A 20,186-nucleotide genomic window follows, 5' to 3' on the forward strand; every position below is an offset into this window, starting at 1 on the left:
TTATAAAAAGCATAATAAACACATTATTGTAGCCGAGATAGACATGAAGCCCACGGCTACCACAGCAGTACAAGTTTATATGCTAACTTGCTCCGCAGAGGATGAAGAGACAGATAGTGAAGGGAGATGAAAATTTAATGGTCATAGGAGACAGGAATTTGATAGTAGGAAATGGAAGAGAAGGAAAAGTAGTAGGTGAATATGGAATGGGGATAGGGAATGAAAGGGGAAGCTGCCTGGTAGAATTCTGCACAGAGCATAACTTAATCATAGCTAGCACTTGGTTTAAGAATCATGAAAGGTGGTTGTATTCGTGGAAGAGGCCTGGAGACACTGGAAGGTTTCAGATACAAGGGTGGTTTGAAAAGTTCTCACAAAGGAACAGAAAAAAAGTACTTACATCACTGAAACGTTTTTTTAGTTTTCAATGTAGTCTCCTTGTAGATTAATGCACTTGGCCCAATGATGTTCCAGTGCCTTGATCCCATATTGAAAATGAGTTTCCTCCAGGCCTGCAAAATAGTTGTCAACTCTAGCTATCAGTTCTTCGTTTGAAGTGAATTTGTGTCCACCAAGAAAAATGTTCAGTTTTGGGAAGAGATGGAAGCCTAATGGAGCCACATCAGGTGAATAAGACAGGTGTGGCAACAATTCATACCTTAGTTTATGTAATCACATGTGTGCGGGTGCGCATTGTCTTGATGGAAGATAACTTTCTTCCTTGGTAAACCTGGCCTTTATCTGCGTATCTTTTGTTACAATTTGTTCAGGAGGTTACAATAGTTTTCTCCAGTAATTGTAAGCCGAGTAGGGAGATAATCTACTAACAGAGTCCCCTTTGCATCCTAGAACACTGATACCACGACCTTTCCTGCAAAAAGAATTGTTTTTGCTTTCTTTGGTGGTGAAGAATCAGCTGTTGCCACTCCTTTGACTGTTGTTTTTTTTTCTCTGGGGTATAGTAGTGCACCCAAGTTTCATCTGTGGTCACAAACTAGTGCAGAAAATCTTGTTTGTTTCTCCTAAAACGGGCCAAACATTGTTCCGATACATCCATTCTCACGCGTTTTTGATACACCCTTTCAGATGACATCTGGTAAGGGTGAGCAATATCATGCACTTTCAGTCCTCCATGATCATTTTGTGCAGTTTTGCAATGATTTCTGGAGTAGTGACACATGTTGGCCAACCATTGCAGCGATCATCATCTAAGCTTTCCCAACCAAATTTAAATTCATTCACCACTTGGCAATAGTTGAATATGAAGGAGCAGTCCCCCAGTGTATTCTGGAAATTGGCATGAATGTCCTTTGCTTTCATACATTTCTTTACGAAGTACTTAATCACTGCTCAAATTTCGATTTTTTCCATATTTGCAAATCACTATGCGGGAACAACAACAAAGCCATATCATTGCCACAGCTCTCTTCCAAGAGCACTGAAGTGACATTACAGCAACAGCCCAATGAATACCACATGAACAACTCATTGCAGTAATGCTGACCTCTTGTGGTGATTCTGAGAACTCTTCAAACCACCCTCGAAGATTATACAATGGTAAGACAGAGATTTAGGAACCAGGTTTTAAACTGTAATACATTTCCAGGGGCAGATGTGGACTCTGACCACAGTTTATTGGTTATGAACTGTAAATTAAAACTGAAGAAACTGTAAAAGGGTGGGGAATTTAAGGACATGGGACCTGGATAAACTGAAAGAACCAGAGGTTGTAGAGAGTTTAAGAGAGAGCATTAGGGAATGATTGACAGGAATGATGGAAATAAATACAGTAGAAGAAGAATGGGTAGCTTTGAGAGATGAAACAGTGAAGGCAGCAGTGGATCAAGTAGGTAAAAACACAAGGGCTAGTAGAAATCCTTGGGTAACAGAAGAGATATTGAATTTAATTGATGAAAGGAGAAAATATAAAAACACGGTAAATGAAGCAGGTGAAAAGGAATACAAACATCTCAAAAATGAGATCGACAGGAAGGGCAAAATGGCTAATCGGGGATGGTTAGAGGACAAATGTAAGAATGTAGAGGTATATATCACTAGGGGCAAGGCCGATACTGCCTGCAGGAAAATTAGAGAGATCTTTGGAGAAAAGAAAACTACCTGTATGAATATCGAGAGCTCAGATGGAAAACCAGTTCTAAGCAAAGAAGGGAAAGCAGAAAGGTGGAAGGAGTATATAGAGTGTCTATACAAGGGCGATGTACTTGAGGGTAACATTATGGATATGGAAGAGGACATGGATGAAGATGAAATGGGAGATATGATACTGCATGAAGAAGTTGACAGAGCACTGAAAAACCTAAGTCAAAGGAAGGCCCTGGAAGCAGACAACATTCCATTAGAACTACTGATAGCCTTGGGGGGAGCCATCCATGATGAAACTCTTCCATCTGGTGGGCAAGATATACGAGACAGGCAAAATACCCTCAGGCTTCAAGAAGAACACAACAATGTAAGTCCCAAAGAAAGCAGGTGTTGACAGGTGTGAAAATTACCGAACTATCAGTTTAATAAATCTCAGCTGAAAAATACGAATGTGAATACTTTACAGACGAATGGAGAAACTGGTAGACGCACACCTCAGGGAAGATCAGTTTTGATTCTGTAGAAATGTTGGAACGCCCAAGGCAGTACTGGCCCTACAACTTATCTTAGAAGAGAGATTAAGGAAAGGCAAACCTACATTTCTAGCATTTGTAGACTTAAAGTAACCTTTTGGCAACAATGCCTGGAATAATCTTTTTCAAATTCTGAGGGTGGCAGAGGTCAAATACAGTGAGCAAAAGGCTATTTACAATTTGTACAGAAACCAGATTGCACTTATAAAAGTCGAGGGGTATGAAAGGGAAGCAGTGGTGGGGAAGGGAGGGAGACAGGGTTGTAGTCTATCCCTGGTATTATTCAATCTGTATACTGAGCAAGCAGTAAAGGAAACAAAAGAAAAATTTGGAGTAGGAATTGAAATCACAGTGAAGAAATAAAAGCTTTGTGGTTTGCCAATAACATTGTAATTCTGTCAGAGACAGCAAAGGACCCGGAAGAGCAGCTGACAATGGCAAGGAAAGGGTTTCAGAATAAGAGAAGTTTATTAACATCGAGTATAGATTTAAGTGTCAGGAAATCTTTTCTGAAAGTATTTGTGTGGAGTGTATCCTTGTATGGAAGTGAAACGTGGATGATAAATAATTTAGATAAGAAGAAAATAGAAGCTTTTGAAATGTATTGCTACAGAAGAGTGCTGAAGATTAGATGGGTAGGTCATATAACTAATGAGGAGGTACTAAACATAACTGGGAAGAAGAGGAATTTGTGGCACAAATTGACTAGAAGTAGGGATCGGTCAGTAGGACAAGTTAAGAGGCATCAAGGGATCACCAATTTAGTATTGCACGGAAGTGTGGAGGGTAAGAATTGTAGAGGAAGACCTAGGGATGAATACACTATGCAGATTCAAAAGGATGTGGGTTGCAGTAGTTACTCAGAGATAAAGAGGCTTGTGCAGGATAGAGCACCATGGAGAGCTGCATTAAACTAGTCTCTGGACTGAAGACCACAACAATAACAACACAGAATTAGACAACAGTGGTTGTCATTTGTTGGGTGTAGAAGGGACCAAACTATGTGGTCATCAGTCAAAACAGTGTTTGTCATTTATTCCTGTAATTTGAATCTTGAAGTTAAAACATTTAGTAATTTAAAATCTGTATTCCTTGGATTATACTCTCATCCTACATCTTAAAACTGAGTTTTTCACTATCTAAATTATCATTGAAACAAGCTGAGCACCAGAATGAGCCAATAGATGGTAATGATGATCATGAAGCGGAATTATTTTGTCGTGTTATTATTTACACACAATAACAAAGTCATTGTCTGGAGCCATTGCATGGGATTCACTAGACTGACCATGTGATTTCACACAGAGCATATCAATATGCATTGCATATAAGACATTTATTTTAAAGCATCGTAGTTCAATGTAGCTGTCTGAGTCCATACGTAAAGACATAGCAGTACCTGAATGAAAACTGGTGGAAGATCTGTCTGATTAAAATTTTGTTTCTTCCCAACTGGCATTTGAATGTGAAAGCCCCTGGTGGAATTAAGATTAACTCTCAGTGGTAAGTTGTGTTCTTCTGCAAGATCTTTCACTAATCCTGCAACAAAACAAAGCATAAATTATCAGCACTAACAAATATCAGAACTACATGTGAAATAGGTGTATATAGCAAAACCCAATACATTTTATTTTCATGTCAGTCCACCCATTGTCATTATTATGGCAAAAAAAGTATTTTCAGTGTGAAAAAAAATGAAGAAAGAAAGAATTCATTTGTAGTTGACTGATTGGGGCTGCATAAACACATATAGCAGTACAAAAAAATTCATCAGCATTCAAGCACAATACACAGGTATTCCAATCAACCTGTCTACACCTGAATAAGAGAGCGAAAGATAGGTTGGCTGAGCTTCTTGCAGAAAATGTATGGGGGTGGGGACCATCACAAGAAGCAAGATCCCTGTGGTTACTGGTGTCAGAGAGAGAGAGAGAGAGAGAGAGAGAGAGAGAGAAGGGGAGATGGGGGGAGGGGAGGGAGAGGGAGAGAGAGGGGTACTCTTTTCAGGTTAGAATCAGGATTCAGGCATTCTGTTATGAAGGAAGCTCAAATAACAGAATAGTCCCACAAAATTACTAAGAATGCACAGAATTAAGTAAAGTTAGCTTATTTTAGAGGATTGAGTGATAAGGTAGAGGAGTTTCTTGTCTCGAAAATTTAGAGAACTCTGAAAAGAGAGATATCCTTTGCCTATCTGACTATGTAACTACAGGGTTAGGTGAAAGATTGCACTCAAGCACGTTAGGGATTATGGAAAAGGAGGAGTTGTTACATATATTAAGACAGAACATGAAGTACAAATACATTGAGATAAGTAGATTTTGCAATGATCAGCACACAGAAGTGTGTGCATTCTCTGAGTTGTAGATAGTTCCCACATTAGACTGGAAATTACTACATTATTCACTTCGTAATAGTGGAGGAAGAAATTGACAGCACAGCTCAACAGTAACTGTGTAATGGCTAATACACTGCTGTAGGTTCTACACAGAATTTTATTATTATAACATTGCAGAAAAGTTCTTATAGAATGTAAATTGTTCTAACCCAACAGCACTATAATTTATTGTTGAACAGTACACATTCATGCAAGACGAGGTACAATACAATTTGTGATACACACGTGGCTGCCGGAGCCTTGTGTTTCAGTCTATATAGTCATTCATTCCAACAAGGGGTGCAATTGGCCAGCTGGGCACACAACTGCGGTTGTATTAGCAGGCCAGATGGCCTCTAGTGGCTGAATTAAGCATAAACTTCACACGTGAACTATCAAGCAGCGCACACACAAAATTGGTAGTTACAGCACTCTTCTTCCTTTGTGAAGAACTGAGCACTGTGCTCACATCTATTTCTTCTGTGGTCAATGAAGGTTGTTGAGTCATGTGTAGGGTTGAAAGTAGAGTGAGCACAGGCATGTGTGAAGTCCGCCCCCTGTGAGAGGCTGTACGGGAGGACAGGTGATGTTGGTTCAGCTTCAGTTTCCACACTGGAGTCCAACACCAGGGAAGGAGGTTACAGTGAAGATGGCAGAACAAGCAGTGCTGGCTATGATGGAGGCAGCAGCAGGAGAGGCGTCTGCTGTGACAGGGTGGGTGCTGGGGTCCAGTTGTGGTCCCCAACAGCTGAAGGGGACACCCACAGCAGAGGAAACAATTGTGGAAACATCAGTAGGGGCAGCAGAGAAGGAAAGGGCACTGGCTGCAATTTAGGAGACAACCAGGCAGACAGAGGATGCAGGGGCCTCGGCGGCTCACCTGGTGTGCAGCTGCCATGCTAGGTCATAGCTGGTCGAAGTGTCATGGCGCCTTCCCCTCAGTCCTGCAGATGACACGGAGGCATCAGCAATGTGTACTGCTGGCAGCTATTTTGGCAAGAGGCCAAACTCTCAAGCCCAAAGAGCTGTACCAGGCTAGAAGCACTGTGGCACCGGTGCCAGTGGACAGCCTGGCATTGGTCAAAGCAAATGTACAGAGTCTGGGGCTGACAACTGTGCAACAACACTCCCAGACTCTTGTCCCCAACAAGGCTGAACCTATAAGAACTGAGGAACTAGTAAAGAGCTACTTCTGGTATCAAATCCAAAACGTATTCTTTCATCTGAGTCTTAATGTTCAGACTAGTTGTTCTGCTTCCCTGTTCAATTGAGAGTGAAAAGAAGGACACCATTTTTTAGAAACTTTCAAATTCTTGAGAAATGAACTGGGGGTCATTGTCTGTAACTAATATACATGTAAGACCTTCCATTGTAAAAGTTTTTGACAAAGCAGAAATTTTTGCCACCACAGAACTAGACAGACAACGCACCACATATGGAAACCTAGAATAAGCATCAATTACAACAAGCCAGTAGAAATTCAAAAAAGATCCTGCAAAATCTACATAATTTCTTTCTCAAGGCTGCTTTGGATCCAACCACAACAACAAAAAGCACGGGGAGCTGCCTCATGGGCGGCACACTGTGGGCAGGCTGCAACAACTCGCACTATTTCCCCATCTATGTCTGGCCAAAAGACGTGTCTTTGTGCTAACACTGTGTGACACAACCCAGTGGTTCACATCTAATAAATGCATAACCTCACGCCAAACGGCAGACAGGACTTCATCCCAGGGAGCTGTGTCTCTGTAGCTAACAGCAGTTCTCTGTCTCAAATAGAAAGATGATCCTGTAATACAAAATAATTTCTGAAAGGATCAGAAGCACATGCCAGAGATTTGTCTGGTCCAGCTGAAAAGTGCTCAAACAAGGAGCTGATTGCAGCTTAGATTTCAACAACTTGAATGCCTGATCACAAGCCAGCAACCAGTGGAAAGGAACATCTTTATGTAATACTGCATGGAGTGGTTTTGCCACAGTAGCAGCATCCAGCATGAATTTGTGGTAGTACACAATTTTGCCTAAAAATACCTGTAATCCTTTGATGGAAGTGGGGTGTGGCAATGCAGCAATATCATCAATATTTTGGTGCAATGGTTTAATGCCAGAATGTGACATTTCAAAACCTAAATAAAAAATGGATGGCTGAAAAAACGTGTCTTTTCTAAATTGCACTTTACCCCTGAATACTGTAAAACAGAAAATAGAGCAAGAAGGTTCTGCACGTGTTGTTTTGTAGAGGCACCAGACACTACCATGTCATCTAAATAGTTGATCAAGCCTGAAACTGATGAATAAGTTGCTCTAAAAAGCACTGAAATAGAGCTGGTGCACTTGCCATACCAAAAGACAAACACTGGTACTGATAATGCACAGACGGGGTTTGATAACTAGAAGACATTTAGCTTCTTCTAAATATGCCTTGGCCAAATCATTCTTTGAAAATAATGGCCATTTGATATTTTGCTGACAGCTTGTCAGGATGCAGCAAAGGATAGGTATCAATGATTGACTGTGTATTAATACAAGGGTGGTTTGAAAAGTTCTCGGAATCACCATGAGAGATCAGCCCTAGCGCAATGAGTTGTTCACGTGATGTTCATTGGACTGTTGCCTGTAAACATGTGCCACGTCACTGCTCTTGAAAGAGACCTGTGGCAGTGATGTGACTCTGTTGGTGCTCCAGTGTAGTGATTTGCGAAGATGGAAAAAATTGAGATTCGAGCAGTGATTAAGTACTTCGTAAAGAAAGGTGTGAAAGCAAAGGACATTCATGCTGATTTCCAGAATACACTGGGGGCTCTGCTCCTTGATATTCAACTGTTGCCAAGTGGAAAAAGAATTTAAATTTGGTCAGGAGAGCTTAGATGATGATCCGTACCATGTTGGCCAAGATGTGTCACTACTTCAGAAATCATTGCAAAAGTGCACAAAATGGTCATGGAGGATTGAAAGTGCGTGAAATTGCTCACACTTGCCAGATGTCATCTGATAGGGTATATCACATTTTAACTGAAGAATTAGAAATGAAAAAATTACCTGCAAGATGGGTGCCGTGAATCTTGTTTTGTGTGCCCGCACACATGTGATGTTGCCATGGCAAAATTACATCAACTAAGGTATGAGTTGTTGCCACGCCTGCCTTATTCACCTGATATAGAACCGTCAGACTTCCATCTCTTCCCAAAACTGAAAATTTTTCTTGGTGGACGAAGATTCACTTCAAATAAAGAACTGATAGCCAGAGTTGACAATTAGTTTACAGGCCTGAAGGTAACTCATTTTTGAGATGAGATCAAGGCACTGGAACTTCGTTGGACCAAGTGCATTAATCTACAAGAAGACTACATTGAAAAATAAAAAGAAAGTTTCACTGATGTAAGTACTTTTTTTTCTATTCTGTTCCAAGAACTTTTCAAACCACCCTCGTAGATTTTTAAAAATTGTTAAAAAAAGAACAACAATGACTTATAGAACATAGTACTTTATAGAGCCAACATAAAACACAACGAAGAACAGACTGCACATAGCACTGAACACAATGAATGGAGAATAGTAATACAGGTTATAGAACCAGCCGAGCACTCATTTGCGATCACTTAAATAATATTGTTTCTTTGGAGGTTCACCAGAGTGCACCAGGAAGATGACCCAGGTGGCCTCTATAAGAAGGCCTATGAACTGTATGGATGCATGATCTCTGAAATCATGCACATTATGAGTGAAGGTACATCAAAAATCACCACAGTGTTATAATTTACCTGTAGGTTTTTTCTGTCACCACTGGTGTTGACCATTCACTGGAAGAAATACAGCAAATGATTGAAGATGATCTAAGACTGCTTGTACTTGATCCTGTAAAGTTACCAGTATGGGCAGACCCAGAAAAAATGGGACCAGGCAGACTGTTTCATCATAATATGAGCCTGAAGTTTTGTTGCACGGCCCTCCAGGAGAAAACAGAGGTAAATTAAGCACAGAGAACATCTAACTGTTGATACGGAACTTGTTGAGAAACCAAATGCACTTCATCACCGATGGAAAATTTTAAAAGCATCTAAACCAAACAGATTTTCAATGTAAGCATTGTCCACAACTGGGAATGTTAATGAACAATCCACAGTCTTGCAAGTCACAGGCAGAAAACTGCTCAAGAATGGGAATCTGTTGTTTGTTATTACTCTCCAGCCTCTGTGACAACTGTAGTCAGAGGGCAGAACTGATATCCACATAAAACGAGAATTCACCAATATTGCTGCTGCACACATTTCCACCTGTATTCTCAATAGTTTGTTAAACTCACACACTTCAGGGTATAACTTGCTTCATGACACCGTCACTACTCACACACTGTTCACATCCATGTTTGTTTCATTCTCACAGAGGTTTGGAAAGGCATTACATACAGAAGCAGTGTGTCCTTTCCTATGGTACCAATTACACATTGCCCAGCACTTGGGACAAGTGGTCCATTCATGTTCGGTAAGCAGTGTGGGCATAAAGTCAGCAGGGCACAGGGCTATTGCTATTTTGATGGGGACTACTGTTGACACGAATGAAGACTACCTATGAAATGCTGAGCCATCTGCTGGATTGCTGCAATAATGTCTACATTCCATTGCAAACTGACTGAAGACTGAGAGGAACTTATTTCTGAAACCTCAGACCAGGCTTCTATCTGACTACATGCAGCCCATGAAACTTCAGATGACTGAGCTATGTTCAATACTTCCACAAGCGTAGGATTTTCACACTATAGAGCTCGCTCTTGAACTTTCCTATCAGGAGCAAAACACATGATTGCATTACAAACTATTTGATCTGCATAGGATTTCTTATGAACATTTGTCACAAAATTACAATGATGGCTAAGTCCATGTAGTTCTGCTGCCCATGCCATATATGACTGTTTTGGCCATTTTTGCCAGCAGTAAAATTCTACATGAGCAGCAATAACATGAGTACATTTACAGTGTTAGGTAGAGAGTAACTCACACATATGATCAAAAGAAAGATTTGAAAGCTCTTGTATGGGGATGAGCTGGCACAACAACTGATATGTGCAAGATGAATTCCATGACAAAAAAAGGGCTTTGCACAAGTTTACGTCTGTTATCCCAAATGCCTGGAAATGTCATCATAGACATTTTTTCTAAGCATCCCAGTCTTCTTCTGCATCATCATATGCAGTGAATGTCAGCGGATACGTAGTTGACGGCGCCGCAGGTTGTGTCAGTGTAGTCATTAAACTGGAAATCGCAATTGTCAGTGATTGCTACTGCTCAAGAAGAGATTTAAGCACTGCCTCCATGAAACATGAGAATCAAACTCAAAGGACCAATGACTGAAGTGGAACACATGGATTCAAATACTGTACTCATTGCCAAAAAGTATTCTAACTAAAGAACACTAATTCACTGCTAGAACAGTATACACATACAGAAGACAAGGTACAATATTATTAGCAATACACAAGTTGCCAGCAAAGCCTTGCACTCCGGCCTTAATAGTCATTAGTTCCAACAGTGGGGTACAGCTGGCAGATTTGCATGCAACTGCTGTCGTATTAGCAGGCCGGGTGGCCTCTAATGGCTGAATGAAGCACAAACTTCACATGCAAACTATGAAGTGGTGCCACACAAAATTGATAGTTACAACATAAATTTGAGATTAAAGGAGATCACTCACTGAAAAGCAGAACCAATGATTTGTCAATAGGCACACACAAAGGAAATAAAACTTGCTAGTTTTCAGACCTATCCATTGACTCACTAGCTAACCATCTCTAGTCAGCTACCAGGAATTCCTTACCTCCAGCTTGGTCTCACTGTCCTTTCCCAGGCCCCTTCCTAAGAACACACCCTTTCAGCAGAAGAAAACACAGCAAAAACAAACCTGCAAACAGATCAAGACCTAATCATTCTCCCTGCAGATATAGGCTCCATTACTGTTGTGATGAAGTGCTGTCACTGCCAGCTTTCTGACTCCTCCACTTACAAGCTCTGCCAGAATGAACCCATCCCAGAAGCCCAAATAAACTCCAAACCCCAATGAAATCCGTAGGCCCATCCCAGAACTTCTCACCTGAGTCCACCTCCCTCCTCACCCTAACAACATCCTGCATATCCCCCTTCTACATACTCTTCAAAATCCACAATCTAAATAATCTGGATGCCTTATTGTATCGGGCTATTGTGCTCTCACTGAAAGAATTTCCACTCTTGTCGACCACCACCTCTAACCAATTGCCTGAAACCTTGCCTCCATCATCAAAGTATTAACCACTTCCTTGATAAACTTTCCACCATGCCCACACCTTTACCTCATGAGTGTTTACTTGCCATTGTTGATGCCACCTCCCTATATACCAACATCCCTCTCGCCCATGGCCTTGCCGCCATCAAACACTACCTATCCCAATATCCTTCAGGCAACAAACCCAGCAACTCATTCCTTATATGTCTTACCAACAACAGCCTGACCCACAACTACTTTTGCTTTGAAGGGAAGATTTAATAATAAATCTGCGGCACTGCTATGGGCACCTGCATGACACACTCTTACACCAATCCCTAGTCTGATTCAGGTTTATTGATGATATCTTCATGATCTGAACTCAGGGCTGCGATCCCTTATCCTCATTCCTTCACAACCTCAACATCTTTTCTCCCATCTGCTTCACCTGGTCCTCCTCTAATCAACACACCACCTTCCTGGATGTTGACCTCTACGTCACTGATGGCTCCATCCACATTAAACCCACTAAGCACCATCTGTACCTGTATTTTGACAGCTGCTCTCCCTTCAACACCAAAAAATCCCTCCCGTACGGCCTAGTTAACTGTGGATGATGTATCTGCACTGACAAGAACTACCTTGCCCAGTATGCTGAAGGCCTCACAAAAGCCTTCACAGACAGGCAATACCCCTCAAACCTAGTCCACAAACAGATTTCCATGCCATATCCTCACATGCTATTGTCCACCCAACCTATATAACATCCTGGTCCATACCTCTGCCACTCTTATACCCAAACCCTTGACACAGCGGTCACATCCGCATGGAAAATCCAAAAGCAAGAGCTGTCCAATCCATTCTCCCAGCACTTCCTACTCCAGTCCTGTCACAGGCTTATCCTGCCCTATCACAAGCAGGGCCACATGTGAGAGCAGCCTTGTCATACGAGTCCTGTTCAAAAAATTCCGGAATATTTGTAATTTTCCACCAATGGTGTGTTGGAGCGAAATGCTGTTGGCATCCCTACACATGACTGTGTTTAATGTGTAACTTCCGGAAGTTTCATTGTTGTATGTCAGTTATGTATTGTCAGTGCTCCATTGAGTAGAATGCTGTGTTGCACAGCTTGCAAATTACAAGATTTCAGAGTTAGAGCAGCTACTCCTCTGCACCAAATTTTGTGTGAAACTCAAGAAAACCTTTACAGATACACAGTAAATGATGCAGGAAGTGTAAGGTGATGAGTACTTAAGCTATACTTGGTGCTACCAATGGTTCACACAGTTTAAATATGGTCAGACAGAAGTTAAAGATGACCCTCATTCAGAATATCCTTCGTCTACTGACAACACTCATGTCAGGAAGTCAACAAAACCGGGCATGCCAATCAAAGACTGACTGTATGAGAGATTGAAGAAGAATGTAATATTTCATTTGGAACATGCCATAAAATCCTGACATAGCATCTCGGATTGCTTCATGCTGCTGCCAAGTTCACCACAATGATCATGAGTCAAGACCACAAAGACCTTTGCCTTGCAATCTGTGCAGAGATTTAGGATTGTGCCAATGAGAATGAGATGTTCCTTAAGAGAATTATAATCGGTGATGAGATTTGGGTCTATGGTTAGGATGTTGAGACCAAGGTCCAATCTTCACAGTGAGTGGTGAAATAATCTCCAAGACCAAAAAAAGCTTGTCAGGTCAGGCCACATGTCAAAGACATGCTAATAATTTTCTTTAACGTAGAAGGATTAGTTCATCATGAATTTGTGTGAGAGAGACAAACTGTTAATTGATGGATGTTAATTGATTATGTTGTGATGCCTGCAAGAAAATGTGAGAAGGAAACAGCCTGAAATGTGGCAACACAATTCATGACTAACACACCCACACATTCATTCCTCTCAGTGCCTGAATATTGCACAAAAGCCAAAATCACTGTGCTGCCTCATTCTCTATACTCTCCAGTCTTGGCTCTTTCAGACATTTTTTTTAATTTCCAAAGTTGAAAATCCCATTGAAAGGACAAAGATTTGCAATGACAGATGAGATAAAAGAAAATTTGCAGACAGCAAGAGGAAAGGCACTGGCACTGTCAATCTTGCTGGAACCATATAGAGTCACATGTGTGTGTGTGTGTGTGTGTGAGCTTTTTACTCTAGTTCATCAAAGGATAACTCTGAAAGCTAGCCAGTTTTCTTTCTTTTGAATGTGCCTATTGACAACTCAATGCCTCTGCTTTTCGGTGAGGGGTTTCCTTTAATCCTTAAATATTTTTATTATTATTATTACTATTATTATTAGTGGCAGTGATCAGGTGCAAAGCACTGACACCAGATTCTTCCAGGTTCTATCAGTTCAGAGATAAGTAGTCCAGCAATCAAGTGATTTACAAAAACTGGGCCTAAGTAAAGAGCACAAATTTTAACTTGATTGTTTTTACATGGGGGCACATGGTTTGCTAGGGACATGAATGGTACAGAGGCAGCATGTTTTATTTCAAGTTTATACTGTCAGTGGGGGATAGTTTGCTTTCTCTTCTGATAAGGAGTTGTAGGTAGCATTCACAATCCACAGACAATTGCTTCAGCATTATATAAAAAAATAGAATGTTAGAAATAAGCATTATCAACTGTCTCAATGACTCTTTAGGTAGTGGTTTAATAAAATACCTACATAAATTAAATATCATTTATCTTTCATTACTTCAAAAATGAAAATATTCAAACTTAATTCTCTTGCATTCTTAAGTTTGGTTAGGGGGGAGGAGGAGGGGGAGGGAGAGCATTGGATAATAGCTGATTGCACTCAGGGGTAATGTTCTTAAAAAGGTTGGGAACCACTGCTCTCTATACAATAAAAGTGTGTGTGTGTTTTTAGGAGAGGGAGAGAAAGGCATTTAATGTAGTTAAGTATGAATCTTTATATGAAAAAAGCCTTAAGAAATCATCTACACAAGCAGCATGTTGCCATATTCTCCACTGAGAAAGCACACTATAGCTGTAAAACATGCAATTAACTAACTTGTGGTCTTCTGCTGCTCCCACATGAATCAAAGAAACCTGTGACCATTTGTGCTGTCCTTTTTTATGTACATACAACATCCCCCATTAGTCCTACATCAGTAAACCCTCAATTCTTTACATAATTTAACTCTCATGCATAAAACAGCTTTAAATGTGTGATTACAAATGAATTAATGTCTTAAATATTGGACATTTGTTATGTAAGTGAGAAAAATTTTGAAAAAGGTTTTAAATTATGCTTAAAATTTGTTGGAAGTTGGTAAGTGCATTCATGAAACATTAGATAAATAAAGTCTGAATAATGCATGGTACATTTTAAGCAGAAGCAATTTTTCATGCAGCTCAATGTTTATGGTGCCATATCTCCTGAATTGTGTGTCATACAGTGTTGTAATTTTGCAGGTACATTCAGTGGTAAATGTAGATTCTCTATCCACACTGTGTTGTGAATAGAGTTGGTACTGAAGAAGTAATAAATTAAAATGCTGCATCTAATCTGTATGAACAGCAAAAATGTAGCAAGCAATAAACTTTTCTCCATTCATCATTTTGTGTGTGTGTGTGTGTGTGTGTGTGTGTGTGTGTGTGTGTGTGTGCGCGCGCGCGCGGGGGGGTGTTGGGGGGGGGGATCAGGAAGAAAAAGTTTCTAGTCTTATTGTGTTAAACTTTTAACATAAGATTATGCCTCTTAATGAGTATGTTGTATGTCGTGTGACTAGGGCCTCCTGTTGGGTAGACCATTTGCCGGGTGCAAGTCTTTCATTTGGACACCACTTCGGTGACTTGCGCGTTGATGGGGATGAAATGATGATGATTAGGACAACACAACACCCAGTCCCTGAGCGGAGAAAATCTCTGACCCAGCCAGGAGTCGAACCCGGGCCCTCAGGATTGACATTCTGTCGAGCTGATCAGTCAGCTACCAGGGGCGACATGAGCATATTATGTGATTTGAGACTTTCTCGGCATATTCCATTCGTGAAATCTTCTCGGGTGATCAGCCGAGTAAAGGCGTCGTCTTCGAAACGTTGCGAGAAGACGACGCCTTTACTCGGCTGATCACCCGAGAAGATTTCACGAATGAGCATATTATGATAGCATTTTAAATCTGATCAATAACTACATGAAATATTGAGAATCGAGCTTTTGATGACCCTAGAAGGATAGGCAAAGTGCAACATGGACCAATGTTCTAAGATGGGATGCAAAAGTGTTTTGTACTAAATACTGAGACAAGAAATCCTGCATCCACCAGACTGCCTAGATACATGTCTTTCAGGATGTAACAAGAAAAGCACTAGTTTGGTTTCCATTGACTGATATTTTTGGAATCCATGATGGTTGTCATGGAGGAGGTTGTTCTGCTTGAAATATCTCATTATATTTGAGTTACAGCAAATGGACATCAACAAAACTGGACAATAGTTTTCTTGACCATTTCTGCTACCATTCTCGTAAACTGGTGTGACTTACACTTTTTTCATTCACTCTGCATAGTGTTTTGTCTGAGGCATCTAGAGCATATTATGATTAAAATGGGAGCTAACTCAGTGGTAAATTCTTTCTTGAATCTGACGTGGATTCCATTGGGCCCTGGAGTCTTGTCCCATTGTAGCAATTTCAGTTTCTGCGTTTTTCAGCACCACTGACACAAATATCCAATCGTTCATCTTTTGCAATGGTGCAAGACAGTACTTCTGTATCTTACTTTGTAAAGGCCATAGGAAAGATCTGGTAGAATAGTGTGTGTGTGTGTGTGTGTGTGTGTGTGTGTGTGTGTGTGTGCGTGCGTGCGTGCGCGCGCATGTGTGTGTGTGTGCGCACATGTGTATGTGTGTATTTTACTCAAGCTCAAAGAAAGGATTACTCTGAAAGGTAGCAAGTTTCCTCTCTTTTGTGTGTGTCTATTGATGAGTCAATGCATCTACTTTTTTATTGTGTGGCTCTTTTAATTCAAAAATATTTGCTTGTTAAAGGAACATGTAAAAATGGAGTTCAGCATTTTGGCTTTAGGTTTGTTGTTCTCAATTTTGGATTCTGTTTAATCCTAGAATGTCTGGGACACTAATTTTGGTGCCATTGACAGCCTTTACATATGACCAGAATTTCTTTCAGTTTTGTGATAGACCTTTGCTAAGATTCTGATATGGTAGTCAGTGCAGGCTTCACACATTACCCTTTTGGCAGCTAAATGCATTTCATTCAAAATCTCTCTGTCTGTAGCTGAATACTTTGTTTCACAAATATTATACAGTAGTCTCTGTTTCCTTAGGAGTTTCTTTACACTATTGATTATGGAGAATTTCTTTACACTGTTGATTATGGATTGTTCCTCGCAACATAAAACTGTTCTACTAAGTGCATATCCATCCAGCTCAAACTTGAGTCACAATAGCTCTACATGCTCCTCACACAGGTAAATGTACACAGTTCCTCTCTCTGATATTTGTGACTGCCTCTTTATCTAGTTTACTGAATGTGTAGCTCTTGCTAGTCATTCTAGTTGCTCTTTGTACATTATTTACTAAGTGCCTCATGCTCACGGACACCAGTTTAAATGTGGACGCCCTTAAAGAGATCACCTCTATTTATGGCTGAGATGCCTCAATGTGCCTCTTCTAGGAAAGACAAGGACGGCCTGGCCAAATTGGGACTGAACATCACTCATCAATGCACATTTGAATTAAAATTTATTAAGATTGCAAGATTCCACATAACTCAGCAAACTTAAAAGGATGGCACTCACAACCAAAGGGTATAGTTACAATTTTTAAATTGAGAGCACTGCAAGGCAAAGATTTAGGTATGATGAAATTTACCAAATATTCTTTACATCAGTGAGCATTTGGGAGTGAAATGATATAATCTTGGTGGTATATGCTTTAAATATAACCAAACAACTCTTAAAAGCTTTTAGCAGTGCGTGAAATAATGTACACAAACTTACAGTGACACCCAGCTGAACCTTAACTGGGCACATCCAGTGACAGTTAAATCAATTTTTAAAAAAATGTTTTAAGAAAAGACATACACAACAATTGTAATAAGAAATTCGAAGGTGAAACTTTTACAAAATATTCTGAGCAACCTTCTGATATTGCAAGCGGATTGCACCAGGCTGTAGAACCCATGACACAAGAACATGGCCAAGCAACTGAAATTAACTGGTTCTAAAACAAGCCTGTTATTACAAACACAATAAAATTAACAAGCACACTATATAGTGTGGCAACAAATAGCTGAATCTCACACTCTGGGGATTAGATTTAGGGATTAGCTGCATCCCTTTCTTCAATACCTCTCCATTTTATAATTTAAGAAAGGACAAGTAAAAAATTCCTGTACCAGATGATATAACACAGGACTACAATAAGTTGATACAATGTTGCCTCATTTAGAAGAAGAAGAAAATTTTTGGTTGCAAGACCCACACTACCAATCTTAAATAAATAATTGCCTTAATAACTAGAAGGCTGAGGCTGGGTCAACTCCATCAGGATGGCTGCAAGAACACAGGTGGAGTGTTTAAGGTCACACCAAAACTTTATGATGTATACAGAAGCAAAATCTACTGAATGTAAGACATATGTCCTTGTTCACTTGTCTCACCAAAGGACCAATGCAATAAAAAGCAAGCATGTAATTAGAAGGATGTTTTACCACAGGAGGATGAACCTTGTCCAACAAATGAAATTATTTAAATACCAAAATCACAATTAGTGAGTATCTGTTTCTCTCAAAGGTCTGTCCAGTTAACAAGCATTACCCATGCTAGTGCACCTCAGCTGGTATAATGTGGAATAATTGCAGTTAGAACAGCACTGCTGCACTGCTAATTGTAACCAATCACTTCAAAGTTCCTCATTATGCATTAATGGAGAGACTGAAACATGCAGCTTGCAGTCCTGTGGTGGCATGTAGAGTAGAACTCTGGTACCCGTCCTTAGGCCATGGTGGAAAATGCCCCTCTTCCTAAGATACCATCAGCTACGCAGAATGCAGCCCACATGTCTGTCACTGAAAGCTGCCAACCATGGACCACCAAGTGCTCTGCATGCCACATGCATTTTCCAGCTAGGCACAACCTGCCTCCTAGATGGACTGTCTGCCAGAGAGTGAGCTTGCCAGACACCTCTTAGAAGCTGCCCATGGATGCATTCGAGCCAAAGATGAGCACTCATGAAAGCCTGGCGTGATGGGTTGATTTATGACACCACTCAATTCCTAGTAGAGCTAATATTTTTCTATTATGCAGAGGCTTCCTAACTATTTGTTCCAAACAGTTTCCTGAGAAAGAATCTAGTATTATTTTACAGGTTGTCTTGTTATGTCCACAACGTTTAAAACTGTAAAACTGTAATCATCCCAATCAACTGTTGAATGATTTAAGTCTCCTCCAATGATGACAGTATAATTTGGGAACATAAGTGTTAGTGACCTGAAGGTTTAAGTTTATGCTTACGTATAGGGGTAAATCTGGTGGTTAATAGAAGAACCCAACTATAAGTTTATGCTCACCCTTGCTATTGAGTCTTGCCCAAAGAATCTCACATGTGACTTCAATTTCCATGTTAATGGATCCGAGTTTCTTGTCTGCTGTGATAAATACACAACCTCCCTTTCCCATTAGCCTAGCCTTTTGTTATACCCTCATAATTACGCCATAATCTCACTGCTGTCAATTTTAAACAATGGAAAATCCAGGATGGAATAATGACAATATTATGGAAAGGATAGATTGCTACTTACCATGTAGTGGAGACATTGAGTCGCAGACAGGCACAACAAAAAGACTGCTAAACAAGTAAGCTTTTGGCCAAAAGGCCTTCTCCTGAATTACACAACATACACACAAACAGTCATGCAAACACAGGTCACACACAGAAGACCAATGTCTCTTGCTGCAGAGGCCAGACTGTGAGCAACAGCGCATGATGGGAGAAACAAATGAGTGGTGGGGGTAAGGAGGTGGCTGGGGGGGGGGAAGTAGCATGGGGGGGGGGGGTAACAGAGTAGAGGTGAGGGACAATAATGTGCTGCTTGTGGGAGCATACAGGGATGAGATGGGGAGAAAGTAGGGTAGCTAGGTGAAGTCGAGAGGTTAGACAGAGAGTGCGGGAGGGGGGGGGAGGGGGAGTGGAGAAGGAGAGAAGAAAAAAGACTGTGGGTGCATTGCTGCAATAGAAGGCTATGTGGTGCTGGAGTCAAGTACCTCTTGTGCTTCGAAATATGACGAATGTCCCACTGCTTGTTGTTCCCTGGAATGAGGAATGTCCTACCCACTATCCTTTCCACCCCTCCCATAGACATATTCCACTGACCACGGAACCTATACAGTATCCTCTTCCATCCCTGTGCAGTCCTGCTCTCACTCCCTATAATAGACATAAACGCAAGACCTGCCAGTGAAATCAGTCATCTGATACATAAGCTAAGCTGCAACCACTGTGGGCATGACAACCAATAAGCTATCTGTCAGCATGAATAGCCAATGACAAACTGTGGCCAAGAAACAGCTGGACCACCCATTTGCTGAGCAAGCTGCTCAAAACAATATGCCATGTGGATCCTTTCTACCTGCACAAGTGTACTCAGGTGGGAACTCTCCCTGCAGTATGTCCTATGTCTTTGTAAGTATCCTGGCCTCATATTTGCTAGTCCCTGTCTTTCACCTACCTATCCCCTTCCTTGCTCCCACTCCAGCACTACACACTCTTCTATTCCTCCAATGCACCCACAGTATTTTTACTTCTCTCATTTTCCATTCCTCCTGCCCCTCTCCACCACACCCTCTGTGTAACCTCCTTACTACACCTAGCTAACACCTATTTATTTAGCAGACTTTTTGTTGTGCCTGTCTGTGACTCAGAATCTACAATATATGGTGAGCAGCAATCTATCCTTCCC

General features: G+C 40.8%; 1 protein-coding gene across 1 annotated transcript in view; it reads right to left on the reverse strand.

The window, feature by feature from the left end:
* The window catches only part of LOC124712423 (mutS protein homolog 4-like), a 287,464-nt gene that overhangs the window by 126,209 nt on the left and 141,069 nt on the right, over window positions 1–20,186 (reverse strand). Inside the window, exon 10 of the mRNA XM_047242719.1 lies at window positions 4,036–4,175. Coding sequence (XP_047098675.1) covers window positions 4,036–4,175 — 140 coding nt within the window. The remainder of the gene's footprint in view (window positions 1–4,035; window positions 4,176–20,186) is intronic.

The sequence above is a fragment of the Schistocerca piceifrons genome, chromosome 1 (genome assembly GCF_021461385.2).
Source record: "Schistocerca piceifrons isolate TAMUIC-IGC-003096 chromosome 1, iqSchPice1.1, whole genome shotgun sequence".
Lineage (NCBI taxonomy): Eukaryota > Metazoa > Arthropoda > Insecta > Orthoptera > Acrididae > Schistocerca > Schistocerca piceifrons.